Genomic DNA, 13729 nt, shown 5'->3' with positions numbered 1-13729 from the left:
CCCTGCAACGGCATCCGTCCCACCGCCGGGCCCGGCCACCCATTTCGACGACCAGAGGCCTCGCCGCCGCTGCCCGCACCGTGTTCGATGAGGCGCGGCTCGTCGCCCCGTCCGGGCCGGCACGCTACGCTCATCGGCGTGATGGTCGACGCAGCCGACGACACGAGAACCGAAGCCGCCCGCCGCGAGGGTGCCAGTGAGGGCGTTGTGGTCGACGAGGACCCAGCGTGTGGACTCGGGGGTCAGTGTGTCGGCGAGGTCGTCGAGGGTCAGGAGGTCGCAGGGACGCAGGCGGGCACGGGCGAGGGCGGCGGTGAGCTCGGGGCGCAGGGCGAGGTCGGCGCGGGGCAGGTTCGAGAGAGGGATGTGGAGGGTTGGCTGCGCAGGTGTCGTGCTGCGGAGGTAGGCGTAGAGGACGGCCGAGCAGAGGGAGTCGAGGTCTGCGGACTCATTGCCGACGACGAGGGTGAGGGGCGCGTTTGGGCGGCGTGGCGCTGTCAGGGCGGCGCGGGCCTGGGCGAGGAAGGCGGCGAGAGAGGGCCGAGGCATGGTGGCCTGCCCGAGGGATGCTGATGATGAAATTGTTGACTGGGCTCAAGTATCAAGCTTCCAGCATGAAGCATCAAGCATCAAGCATCAAGCATCCAGCATCCAGCATCCAGCGTAAGGTAGGTAGGTACCTGGACGAGGAAGAGGCATCGTTGGTGGGGCTTATCGGAGAGCTTTATCTTAGCTTCGTGGCCCTTGTCGTCTTGGTGCTTGGCTGGTTGAGATGGACAAGGAGCCGCTATCGGCGTGGTCCCTGAATCGCGAGGGGTTCGTCGAGGTTCTGAGTAGAGTATTCGTAGAGCGAGTAAAAGTAAGGTAGACGGAGGAGAGGTCAGCCAGAGGTCCGGCAAGTCCGACCCACCAAGGCACGCCCTTCTCGAGGCAAGACATATACGGCCCATTCTCGGTCTGACTCGGCATCGTCCCTGCCCGTCTTGTACGGCATTCTCACCGCCGGTGGTTCTTGCCACGACTTCTCGTCGCCGCCTCCCTTCTTGACCCTTCTCCATCCTTTCTCCTCCATCCTTTCTCCTCCATCCTTTCTCCTCAAACCCTTCTCCTCTCTCCTCTCTCCTCAGTACTCTCTCCTCCATACTTTCCCTTCAATCCGCCGGGGCTCGTTCACGATCTCTATCAGAAGTTATAACCATCAAAAGTCACATTCCCAAGAACTCGGCCATCTACGACAACTGCACATCCTCGAGGGCCTCACGAAGAACTTCACAGAGCACCAACACATACACAGAACACAGAGACAGGAACGGAAACAGGAACAATGGGCTCCACGCCTTCTCCCATCCGCCTCGCCATCCTCGAGGCAGACACCCCGCTGCCCGAGACCCAGGCCACCTACAAGGGCTACGGCGGCGTCTTCACGGCCCTCCTGCGCACCGCCGCCCTGACGCTGCCGGCGCCCGCACCCCCTCGACTCGCTTGTCGCCATCACGACCCACGACGTCTCAACGACCCGGTCGTCCTACCCGACCCCTATACATTGACGCCATCCTCGTCACAGGCAGCAGACACACGGGCTACGACGACGAGCCCTGGATCCTGGCCCTCGTCGACTACACGCCCGCTGCCTCGCCACGGGCCGCGTCGTGCATCGCGTCTGCTTCGGCCAACAGATCATCGCCCGCGCCCTCGGCGGGCACCGTCCGCACCTCGCCCAAGGGCTGGGAGGTCGCCGTCACTGACGTCACTCTGACCCCCGTCGCCCGCGACCTCTTTGGCCTCGACGTCTTGCGCATCCACCAGATGCACCGTGACGAGGTCGTCGACGTGCCGTCCGGCGCCGAGAGCCTCGCCGCCACCGACACGTGTCCCGTCCAGGGCTATTATGCCAAGGGCCGGTACATTGCCGTCCAAGGCCACCCCGAGTTTACGGGGCCCATTGTCGCCGAGATTCTCGCGAGCAGGCACAAGATGGGCATTTTTGGCGATGACATGTACGCCGAGGCCGTCGAGCGCGCCGGCATCGAGCACGATGGCGTTGCCGTCGGCAGGGGGTTCCTGAATTTCCTGCAGCAGTAGGCGGCATTGGGATGGTGGGCAGATTCGTTCTATTTAATGTTCCCAGACAGCCGTCAGATGCTGGGCGCACGGCAGCACAGCAGAGAGCACAGCAGAGAGCACAGCAGGTAACGGTGACACGGCGTTGAAGGCAGCATAGCTATGGTTACATCGATTGCATTTCGACAGACAGTTTCATCAACTCCATTCTTTACGTCTGAAATGTACGTCTGAAGTCAAGACGCCAGTCTCATAACTGACACATGTCTAGCTCGCGACCTTCTTATTTTGTCCATACCATCTAATGCCACCAGTAACAAACCACCAAATGCGCCGGATGCCATGCTTGACCTCCTCGGGTATCATCCAAAAAGCAGCCCTATCCCTCCATCGACAAAGGAGATCATCATGTCCTCTCTCTCATCTCAAACACATCATCTGCCTGCCTCACTCTTCCATGACTCTCCCCCTCTTCATGATCCTGCCCCTCATGATCCTCCCCCTCCGCTCCCACGTGATCCAGCCACTCCCACCACTCCGTCTCCGTCCTGGGCGACCGCTGTCTCGTCCTCGGTGACCTCTGCCTCGTCCTCCTCTCCGAAGCCTCGATATCCCTCCTCGCCCTCGCGTTCCTGCCATCAAAAAGCATCTCCTCCCTTGTCCGTCCGGGGCCCTCGCCCTGCCTCATCCCCCAGCGAGTCCGCCAACTGCCCCTCCGCCCCCCATCACCATCAACGCCGCGCCCCTCGCCCCTTGTCACAGTCGCCGTGACAGCAACAGTCTGCGCCCTTCCCGCCCCCTGCCTCGCCGTCCCGTGCCCGTGCCGCCATGGCTTCTCCCGCAGCGCGAACAGCACGGCGTCGGCGGCTCCCTGCATGCACAGGCTCACGAGGCTCGCGAGCACGAGCCCAAAGGGCCCCGCGCGCAGCGGCTCGTTCCACCGCAGCACGTGCTGCGCGAACGGCACCGCCACACGAGCATATAGACGAGTGGGTAGACGAATAGTAGGCGCAGCTGCGCCGGATCTTGAGCCGCGCGCGCGCCATGTTGCCCGACGGATCGTTGGCTGTGGCGCCGATGCCGGTGCGGGTGCCGCCGGTGCGCCGGAGCGGGGCTGCCGAGGCGGCGACGGCGAAGAGAAAGGGCGACGGGGAGGGCGTTGAAGAGACAGCTGTCGAGGAGGACCCGGTGTGCGGGTGTCGGTATGGCCGCCCGCTGGGGCTGGAGAGCGACGAGGGCGACTGGTCACTTGTTTTGCCGAGGCTTGGCGGCAGCGAGTGTCGCGCCGTTGTCGGGTCGGAGGTGCGGGCTGGTGGAGGGGATGCGATGGCCTGGTAGGATACTCGATTGTCCGCTTGTTGTGGGAAGTGGACGGCTTCGACGTAGGCATCGTGTTGCGTCGTGTATTGTTCTTGGTGTTGGATTGCCTCCCGCAGATGTCGCTGTTGCTGCCGCTGCTGCCGCTGCTGCTGCTGCTGCTGTGTCTCCATCGACGCGACTGCCTCGCCCCCGAACAGAGGCCACTTCCACCGGATACCGTGCGCCGTGTGATGCGAGTCGACACGCAACCGGCCGGCCAAAGGACGCCGCAGCGGCTCGCCGCCGGGAGCCTCGCTCGAAACGGACCCGTGGCGCTGCCGCTCCTCCTCGGAGCACGAGTGGTGCGAGTCGGACGTCGACGGGATGAGTCCGTGGTAGGCGATCGGCGGCGTCGGCGGGACAGAACCGTTGCGCGTGTCGGCCTGGTTGTTGCTCACATTGCTCGGGCTGCTCGTCGTCTGGTCGCTGCTGACGGGCGGCGGCGGGCGGCGCGTTGCTGTGCCGTCGCATCTTGCTCTCCTCGCCGAAGCGGTGCATGAGCACCGACACGTAAATGTACGTGCAAAAGTACGACACGAAGATGATGAGCAGGATGATGTACCGCGGAATCCAGCTCAGCGCGAGCCGCGCCCAGAGCGGCCGGATTGGCAGGTAGCAGTACTGCCCGTTGTTGACGTACGCCGGCGTGTTGATGAAGGCAAGGGACGCCAGGACGACCGGCAGGATGAACACGACGGCGTAGGCTGTGCGGCGGTACGGATACAGCCCGCTCTGGCCGTTGAGCTGCCGCGGCTTAAAAATGTAGAGGGCTGTGTGGATGGCGATGAGTGCCACGGCTATGTCTGACGCCTCGATGCCGACGGCTAGGAAGAAGCCGCTCATCTGGCAAATTTATCTATTCTGACTGGATCGGCCCCATGGCAAAATCGACAATGGGAAATATCATGAAGAAGAGGGCCTCGAGGCCGTCGCTGACAATGAGGAGCATAATGAGGCTGCACGTGTTAGTTAGTTGATTCTTGTCCTTCACACCCAGAAAGGGTCGGCAGAAAGAACATACTCATGACGGAAGCTCCTGCGCATGCGGAAGAACCAATATGTGACGAGCACAATGAGTGACAGAGTAAAAAGCGAGAGAGACAGGGAAACGCATCGCAAGATGTAAATCTGCTGGTCAGATAGCCCCACTGGGGATCTCGCTGTACTGCAACACCTCGCGGTTGTCCAAAACGGAGTCTCCAGCGCCTTCCGTGTCCAAGAATGAGCCCAGCACGGGACCCAGACCACCAGATGTGGGTGGCATGACAACAGACCAATACTCAAGCCTTGATGGTGATGCCGTCGGTGAAGCATACAAGCAGCTCGAGACGTAGAACGAAGATGGGGATGGGGAAGGTGTTTTTTCAGAAATCGACCGACATGGCGAGCCTTTTCGTTAGGATATTGTTGGGCGTGATTCGATGAGCTGCGCGCAAACACCGAATGGAATTGTGCTGGTTGTACTGGAGCTTGTCCTTATCCCTGCGTCGCCGGCCAGGAAGTTAGGCCCGCAATGACAACCTCGATGTTTGATAAACCGCGTGTCAGTTGTCCTTTGTCCAATACTCTTTTCCAACGTCCAAGAGGCAGAATACGTCATGGGCACTGGATATCGAGGGCAGCAGGTGCCCCTTGCACTACTCGTCAATACGTATCCGGTAGTTGAAGGAGGTATATGCGCGGTGGTCCTGCGCGCGCGCCGAGCCTTGCGTTCGTGACAGTCCTTTCCAGTGGAGTCTTATTCCCGTGCTTGATGGCGAGGATGGACAGCTGCAGGTAGACTCAAGGGCGTGTGTGGTCCAGTCGGTTCTCCGGTCGAGGTTCCGGAGGAGAAGAGTGCGAGAGCGCAAGTGGGAGGCAGCGTCAAGTCAATCACCTGGTTGAAAGATCGTCGAGGTTGCTCTCGCCACCTTGTTTTTCGAAGCCGACTTTGACAAAGGGCCCTTATCAGTGAGCCCCCCCGGATCAAGCTCCGAGCTGGGGGGGTTTCTGGCAAAAAAAGGCAAAATCCAGGAAAAAAACCAGAAGTCACATCCAATCACCCCCTGTAGGGGAGGGGGAGAAGAAACCTGTAAATATCAGAACGTGCGGATGGGCGAGTCTTCTGCAGACTTCCGAAAGCCATGACAACACCGATTACAGCCACGCGCCAACGAACGACCTACCGTCGGACAGCCAAAGCTTATGAAGAGAAGAGACACGCAAGGCCGATCTCTGCAGGGTAGACAAGACTCGGACACAGGGCACCCCCCAATACGGACTGGCCGTCGTTTTACAAAGGCATCGGCAGGCATCGGCAGACATAACAGAGGGAAAAATTTCAACAGCTTGCATACGTTTAGGGCAGGACCAGGTTCAGGAACCAAGGCATGGCAAAGAGACAACAGGGGGGGGGGGCGAGCCGTCCACCACACAGAGAGACTTTGGGCCGGATCGAGGAGGACGACGCGCGAGCGGCAGACGGGTATCCAATAGCCGCTGGCCGGACTGGCGGGTTCAACGCAGGAAGCATGGAGTCCGCGTGCCTCCGAGTCGTGGAGGCAGACCACGTTGGGACTTGCTGGGAAGATGACTCGGCAAGGGAGGCCGTGGGACACGGAAAGACATTGGCTCAGGCTGTCCCGTACCATGCGGGGCCCAGGATGTCTCGGGGGACACGACGGCGTAGGCCTGGGATGTGCCAGAAAGGGCCACACTGAAGAGGTTGGAGGCGCCTGGGGTGCAAAGCTTGGTATTGACCGTGGGCCCGGGAAAATGGGGGCTCAAGGTGCGGGATGACGAACGGCGGCTGTCCTAGTGTAAGAGGCTTTGCCCACCGACCCATGCTGTGCTTGTCTCGATCTTGTCTGCCGCCATGCTCTCCTCGTCGTGTGTGCTGCAGAACGGAACAGCGAGAGAGGCAGTGCACGGCGGCGTGTGATGTGATCAAGCCCACCATAAGTAGTCTATGGAGGCCCAGGAGGGTTAGAACCACGTCTGTTTATCATTGATCGTGTCGCTGAAGCGGCTTCAAGATGGAATTAGGCCGGCCACCTTGTTCCGTTGATCCCGCCCGCTTTCGCTGGCTGGCAAGCAGCATGTTCCCTGGGCAGCTCGGACGATGACCAGAGCGAAACGGAAGTGATCGCTCCAGTGTTGCGTTGCTCGCCAGCCCGGTGTGGATTGTTCGAATAGCGGTAGCACTGAGCGAACGCCTGGCCATAAAATGTGCAGTACATGTTTCTGCACATGAACCTTCGTCAGCAGATCAATCTGCCAGTCAACGGCATCGATTCTGTTATAGGACGTCACGCGAGTGAACGAGAGGAGCCAGCTCATCGTACAGCGAGTGAGCTGTGCACCTCCAAGCCTTCAAAATTCAATAATGGCTCGTCACATGGCCTATTTTCGCTTGAGCTCACTGTAGCGGTGAAGGCACAAAAATGGGGGAGCGCCAAACATCACTGCATTCTTCTGGATAGCTGTGCGCGCGCACGCCCGCCAAACTAGATCACCACCGGCAAAAATGCGCACCGATCCAAACGATCCCGATTGATTAGCGCTCTTCCTTTAAGTGGTACCCTAGGTTTGGCGCCAGCTACTACATGGCACACCAAGAAGGGAGACTGAGCACCGACCCCGCCAACTGTTGCTCGCCCATCCCCAGCTTTCAACCAAGTGTCCCTTCTAGCGGCCTTGAGCTTGAACTGCTAATGGGCTTCAGCGGTCGCATGCTGTATGGAGTATGCAGAAAGCTAAACGCCACAGGATGGGGGTTCACTGACTGGCGTCACTGAGGAGGAGTCCGATCGGCGTCGCATCGAGTACTGTGCGGCACGTAGGTTCCTCAGTATTCGACCATCGAATTGTACCCTAGCTTGGTGGAGTTGACACTGTCAAAGCAATCTGCCACTGCCCGGTCTCGCTCTCCTGGCTGCTTGGTTTCTTGGCAGGTTGGGAGTGGATTGTCATGACACATGTGAGATGAGCACTCGGTCCTCTCTGTGAGGAAACTACCGGGACGCAAAATATGAAGATAACGTAACAAGGGACCAGCAGTTTGACCCCAATGAAACGGGAGCAAACGCGAGGCCAATCATGCCTGTACGTGTGGACGAGGATGAGCGATGCATCTGATGACATTAACTTTGGCACTACCCTGCGATCTTCGGACCCGAATCTGGCTCCGTGCATCCCCTGGATCTCGGCTTCGTTGAAGCTTCAACATGGGCCCTAAGTACTCGCCTTACCCTCCCGAGATCCACGGCTGTCGTAGTGTGTCGTCGCAGATGCCGTACAGCAGGTCATACATCACAAAGAGGTTTCGATTGCGCTGGCTTGCATCATCATAGCATCAGTATCATCGACGAGCCGGTATCCCCGGGCCCGCTACCTTTGGTATCTAACAAAACACGACAACAGATTGTACATGGAAGGTCAAGTCCAACGCCCTGCGCCGCTGCACTTCTCCGCGTTCTTCAAAAGAGACACTCGCAGACAGTCCACACACAAACACACATACCCAGAACAGCATGACAAACTCGCCACTAAGTCTCTTGTTCTTCAAAAAACTCAATGGTCATGGCTGCGAGGAAGCCCGGAATGCAGCCCTTGGTGTGCACCCAGTACTTGATGTGGTTGCTGATCTTTGCTGCGAACGCGCTTCTGGGCCCGCCGCTGACCTTCATTGTGCCCTTTTCACCGTCAAAGACAATCGAGTTCTCGTGCTCGTCCGTCTTTGAAGGATAGTACTGAGATTCGACACGCATCTTGCCGTTCGGCATAAAAGTGACTGTCCAGCCCATGGTGGAGAAGACGGCCTCCTTGAACTCTTGAGACTTGTTGCCCCAGACTTCCTTCAGTCGCCTGCTGAGCTTCTGTGCGCTCGCCGTCTCGGCCTTGGCCTCGTCGACGAGACGTTGTGCTGCCGCCAGCTGAGACGCAGGTACTGTCGGGAAAGACCCAGATTTAGCTCGCGACTGCATGTGAGCCAGCAGCTCGGCGTTTTCCGTCTGCAGGGCCTTAAGCGTCGAGAGCTTGATGGCTTCGTAGTCAGATGTGGGGTTGGATCGCAGCGATAGAACGCGTGTTTTCGACGACTTTTTAGCTGCCTTCAGCTGCTCCTGTGCTACCGACAGCTCCTTCACCGTGAGCGCGTGTTGTGACTGCAGGGCCGAGAACTCGTCTTGCAGTTTGCGCTTCTTGCGTGTAAGTTCTGCCAGCTGCGCCGAAAGCCCGGCGTCGTTCTTGTCCGTCCCGTCGTCGACTCTGGGTCGCTTATTCCCAGTTGTAGGCTGCGTGGTTTCGAGGGACGCCATCTCGGCTGCCAGAGCTTGTGTTTCCGACTTGTACTGATCAATCAACTCCTCGAGCTCCTTGATCCGCCTGGCTTTACCCTCATCATAGTTCTCCGGCTGGAGGTCTTCTGTGTCAAACAGCGCCAACTGTGCACGCAAATTCTCGACTTCCTTGACAGCTAGCGCTCGTTGACGCTCTGCCCTCATGCGCGCTTTGTCGGTATTTGAAGCACTGACGCTGGCCTTGGCGTTCTGCACTTCGCCCTTGAGGCGCGTTACCTCGGCCTCCAGTGATTTGATACTGCTGTCCTGCGCAGACAATTCGGCTTGCAGGCCACCAATCTTGTCCATGTGTGACGCGATCGTGTACCGCTCAGCAATGAGAGCTCGGGCCAGGGCTTCAGGGGAGTCGAATTCGAGGTCCTCACCCGATGCGGTCGTGCTCTTGAGGTACGCAGTCCAGGCCAGCCTTTCGTCTTCGAGACGTTGACGCTGAATCTGGGCTTCCGAGAGCTCAACCTCGAGAGCCTGGGCAGCCTCAAGCTTGCGGAGCAAAGAACGCTTCTCTTCCTCCACAACCTCTGTAGCCCGGTGAACTTGTCGCAAGTGCTTGAGTTCACTCAAGTTCTCCCGATTCGTAGACTCGAGGTTCCGAATATGCGCGACTTGCTCAGACAACTCTTGTTTGATGATGGCCATTGTGTCGGCATCTCCGGTCTGCGCCTTCAGACGCAGCACCTCAGACTCCAACTCGCCAATGTGGGTGTCCTTGTCTGCCAACTGCACCTGCACCTGCTGCAACACCGTTTCGCGAGCCTGGCTCTCCTGCTCCAGCTCTTGCACAGACTTTTGAGCGGCTTGGAGCTGCATTTCGAGATCGATCGTTTTTTTCTCGTTTATCCGAGCGGCTTCATCTTTGGCGTTGGAAAGGTCCTCGAGCTGCTCCTGTACCAGACGAGCCTCCTCTTCAGCATCGCGCGCCCTTTTCTCCCAGGTCGACTTTTCTTGGTTGGAGGACTCTCGAATATCAGCAAGCTCTTTCTGCGCCGACTCTAGTTGGCGCAGCGCTTGCGACTTCTCCGTCTCGGCGGTCTGTTTCGCGGTGAAATCAGCTTGGGCGCGTCGGCGCTGGTCTTCAATGTCGGCATTGTGTCGAGCTTCGGCCATCTGCTTCTCTTGCTCGAATGTCTCTATCGTGTAACGGAGGCCGCTAAGCTCCGCCTTGAGCTCCTCGATGACATGGCGTTGAGACTCGTATTGCTCCGCGTCGGGTGGGGCGAGATTTTCCTTTGAGCTCTCCCGCGAAACGGCGCGCAGCGACTCGCCAGTGGCACTTTGACGAGAAGATGGTCTACTGGCAGCATTGTCGGCACCTGTCAAGAGGTTGTATGTCGGCTGGGTTTGGGTTGCGCGGAAAGTCTGCGGCCAAGCGTCAACGCAGTTGCCCCGGGCGGCCATGGGGGTTTGTTTTGATGCAGCTACTTACGCGCGATCCTCGCAAGGACGTATGTGGTCGTGGGATGCTGGCAGGACCAGCGCTGCGGTTCAATCGTCCGGAAAGAGATGTGCGCCTGGGCGGCTCGCCGGATGGAGTATGCGACCTCATCTCGGCGCTGCGAAGCTCAACGGGGCGATTCAGCGACCGACGATGTTGTTTGTTTCGTTTGTTGATTGACCAGATCTGCGCCGCTGATGGTGATAAGGTCACGTGCGGCGGTGGGGTGCATGGGCTGCTTGGGAGCTTGCCTGCTGTGACAGGGATACTGCTTGTATCCTCGTCCATTTCAACTGAGAGCCTGTTGAAAATGATGAATCGAATCGATGCCTGGAGACTGTTAAGTCGCTGCTTATAACCCAATCGCGAGGACACAGAGAGAGAAGATGCTTCCGGTAGTCTGGAGACCGCTAAGATGTATGAAGGTGTCTTTGTTTGCTGGTCTTATGGAAGGTATTGGGTACGACAATTGATCTAGGCAGTCACCGTATGCCTGCCTTCAGGACTCAGCTGACTTGATGAACTCCAACGGCCCAGCACCAACTACCAAGACGAAGAAAGCCCCAGAACCGTGAAGCCTGCCTGTACCGAAAAAGAGTCTGATTTCAGTGATGAGTCCAATACACACGGCTACCCGAAGTACCTTGCCTATCAGCTTGAATAAGCTAGATGGACAGAAATTCTTCCAAGGATTTTAGAATTGGGATGCTGCCATTCACTAACTAGATCTCTTTTTCGCTTCCCGGACGAAGGCCGCCTTGACTCGCTGAAGCCCAGTACAAGGCTTGAGCATGGCCTTCGGCTTCCCTGTCCGAGCTTCAGGCTGGCCGTTTAACCCAGATGACCAACAAAATACCTGCTTCGCCACGCGGGCACTCCCTCCGCTCATGGTCCCCCTTCTCAGGCAGCCGAGAAGCCCCTCATTCCTCATACCTCGCCACTGTCAACAGCACCAAAGGGTCAACTCGGGAGGTGCATCGCCAAGACCACAGGTCGCTGGAGATGGACGACGTGGTGCCTGACCACAGAAGCGGCCGTCAGATGAACCCTGCACAATGACGTGCCAGCAGATCCCCGCGTATGGTTTGAGCTTGTTCCTGTCTTGGCAAAGCACAGCACAGAATATGCTCCGTGCACTGGCCATTTGCTGCTTCCCCAAACAGGTGAGCTCGTAGCAATCACAGATTTTCCTTCAAGCCAAGATCCTACAACACCTCTTGAATCTCAACCCGGTGCCCTACACACAGCCGTCATCTTGCTGCCGAAGGAGCTGGCTGCGGATCAATTGCAAAATCTGCAGCTCCAGCCCGTGTCTCGACTGCTCGACCCGGCCATTCCGCTCATTGACGCCAACCGACGATCCAGTCTCCAATTACCCATTTCGACCGTCCTGTACAACCTGCACATGGATTCCTTCAGCGAATGATCTCTCGCAGCTGCTAGAGCTGGCGACCGCATCTCCAGCCGACATACAACCTCCGAGTGTACGAATTTCCCATTTCCAAGTTTCGACAGACGCCAGACTACACCAAGAGCGTACATACGCCGCGTCCCGTAATCACGAAGACTTTCGATCCCACCCAACAACACTCAAGCTCAACGATTTGACAGGAGACCGGCGCCATGGCTACACCACTTACTCAAAACCGGCTGGCTCGGATAGCCTGGCCGTCGACCTCGCAACCTCTGAGTTTGATGCGATCTTTGCGCCGCCAACGTGTCTCTGCTTTCTCCTACAGTAGACTGTACTCGGAACAGACTTCACCGAATACCAAGGCTGGGCAGACAAAGGCTAAGGATGGTTCGCACATTGGGGAGAAGCAGCAGGCCGAAACGAAAGCACCTACATACGTTCACAGAGGTTCAGCCATCAACTTTGCGATCGGCGATAAGTATCGCATCAGGGAGCCCCGCGATGGACCTCCCTTGTCGGCAGAGAACTGGGAGGACCATCCGGACGCCAGGCTCGAAGAGTTTGACGAGCTTCCTTACGAGCTCTTCGGCACCAATCAACACATTGAGTTCCACGCCGAATTCAAAAAGGAGCTCACTCGACTGCTCCGATCTTACCGAGCTCCCATCATGTATGCGTTCGCCTACGGATCCGGAATTTTCCCGCAAGCCAAACCGAATCGCCACGTTAGCGATGAGGAATATCGCAACGTTCATCCCAAGCCGTCCCAGGCATTGAAGGAGGTGCAGGCCTCTGGACCCAAGTCTATTGATCTCATCTTCGGTGTGACCCACACGCAGCACTGGCACAGTCTCAACATGCGACAGCATCCCGAGCACTATTCTTCACTTGCCAAGTTTGGATCTGGTCTCGTGTCCACGACACAGGAGCGTTGGGGCGCTGGCGTCTACTTCAACCCGTATGTCATCCAGAACGGTGTGCAGATTAAATACGGCGTCACCTCGATCGACAATCTTTGCACTGATCTTTCTTCGTGGAATAATCTCTACCTGGCAGGCCGTCTTCAGAAGCCGGTTAAGATCCTGCGTGACCACCCTCGAGTCCGCCTTGCTAACCAGGCGAACTTGATCTCGGCTGTCCGGACTGCATTACTGCTTCTCCCACCACAGTTTACCGAGAATGAGCTCTACTCCACCATCGCTGGCCTTTCTTACCTTGGCGACCCACGTATGGCACTTCCGACAGAGTCTCCGAGCAAGGTCACAGACATTGTCACCCACAATATGACCTCGTTCCGGAAACTGTATGGTCCGCTATTGGCTACTCTGCCCAACGTCGACTTTACTGCGACAACACCCGACAATGCCGATCCCGACGCCAACGCAAAGTTGTCTCAGGACATGGACCCGACGAAGCGTGCCAACATGGTACGGCGCCTGCCTTCCACCTTCCGCTCCCGCCTTTACTTCCAGTACCAGAAGAAGTTCATGATGCCTCGCGGGGAGTTTCGCGCCCTGATGGAGGCTTCCAAGGACGAGGGCGAGGAGTCGTTCAAGCGCCGCACGGGCGGCGGTTTTGAGCGCCGTATCGTCCAGGACGACCCGGCAGAGCTGCAAGAGATCATCCGCAAGGTCATCCGCCAGACGGTCAACTGGCCCGCCACGGCGCAGACCATCAAGGGCTTCTTCACAGCGGGCGTCCGACGATCCTTGCGGTACGTGTACGAGAAGTGGACCAAGTTCCGCGCGGGCAAGGCAAAATTGGCAGCAAAGAAGCAAGAAGAAGCGGCGCTGAAGCAGGAGACCTCGAAGCAGGAGACTGCAAAGAAGGAAATCAAGGTGGAAGTGAGGGAGAAGACAAAACAAGAGTAGAAAAACACGCCTGGCATTTGAGTGTTTATCATATCCATCTTGGTCAGGGCGTTGGCTGTACATAGCCCGATGGCATAGCATTGGTTCGTGAGGATAGATCTGGGGGTCCCCCATGTGAGAACGGGCGGGTTTGTGGTTTGCTTTGCAGGCGTTCGGGCGGCATGTACAAGACGGTTTGGGTAAGCTCGCGCGTGTACTCCAAAAACAATTCGACGAATTCCGGCCGATGAGGTGCTGCGATCAATTGTCTTCG

The 13729-nt window shown here is 57.9% G+C and overlaps 5 protein-coding genes across 5 annotated transcripts in view; 2 read left to right on the top strand and 3 right to left on the bottom strand.

The window, feature by feature from the left end:
* VDBG_01300 (conserved hypothetical protein) overlaps positions 1–549 on the bottom strand; it is a gene marked incomplete at both ends in the record, with an annotated part of 1328 nt that extends 779 nt beyond the window's left edge. Inside the window, one exon of the mRNA XM_003009571.1 lies at positions 10–549. Within this exon, the coding sequence (XP_003009617.1) occupies positions 10–549 (540 nt within the window). The remainder of the gene's footprint in view (positions 1–9) is intronic.
* A 775-nt stretch (positions 550–1324) lies between these two features.
* Positions 1325–2082, top strand: VDBG_01299 (GMP synthase; the record flags this gene model as incomplete). Its single annotated transcript, XM_003009570.1, has 2 exons — positions 1325–1484; positions 1565–2082. 2 exons carry the CDS (start codon positions 1325–1327, stop codon positions 2080–2082), a joined length of 678 nt encoding a protein of 225 aa, XP_003009616.1.
* A 710-nt stretch (positions 2083–2792) lies between these two features.
* On the bottom strand, positions 2793–4263 carry VDBG_01298 (conserved hypothetical protein; the record flags this gene model as incomplete). Its single annotated transcript, XM_003009569.1, has 2 exons — positions 2793–3900; positions 3941–4263. The coding sequence occupies 2 exons, from the start codon at positions 4261–4263 to the stop codon at positions 2793–2795; spliced, it is 1431 nt and encodes a 476-aa protein (XP_003009615.1).
* Positions 4264–7946: 3683 nt separating this feature from the next.
* On the bottom strand, positions 7947–10154 carry VDBG_01297 (spindle assembly checkpoint component MAD1; the record flags this gene model as incomplete). The annotated part of the gene is made up of 1 exon (XM_003009568.1): positions 7947–10154. The coding sequence occupies one exon, from the start codon at positions 10152–10154 to the stop codon at positions 7947–7949; it is 2208 nt and encodes a 735-aa protein (XP_003009614.1).
* A 1660-nt stretch (positions 10155–11814) lies between these two features.
* On the top strand, positions 11815–13476 carry VDBG_01296 (mitochondrial import protein MMP37; the record flags this gene model as incomplete). Its single annotated transcript, XM_003009567.1, has 1 exon — positions 11815–13476. The coding sequence occupies one exon, from the start codon at positions 11815–11817 to the stop codon at positions 13474–13476; it is 1662 nt and encodes a 553-aa protein (XP_003009613.1).
* Positions 13477–13729: the final 253 nt, after the last annotated feature.

The sequence above is a fragment of the Verticillium alfalfae genome, genomic scaffold, assembly GCF_000150825.1.
Source record: "Verticillium alfalfae VaMs.102 supercont1.1 genomic scaffold, whole genome shotgun sequence".
Taxonomy (NCBI): Eukaryota; Fungi; Ascomycota; class Sordariomycetes; order Glomerellales; family Plectosphaerellaceae; genus Verticillium; species Verticillium alfalfae.
Note: the sequence above shows the minus strand (reverse complement) of the source record. Positions and strands in the feature narration are given on the sequence as shown.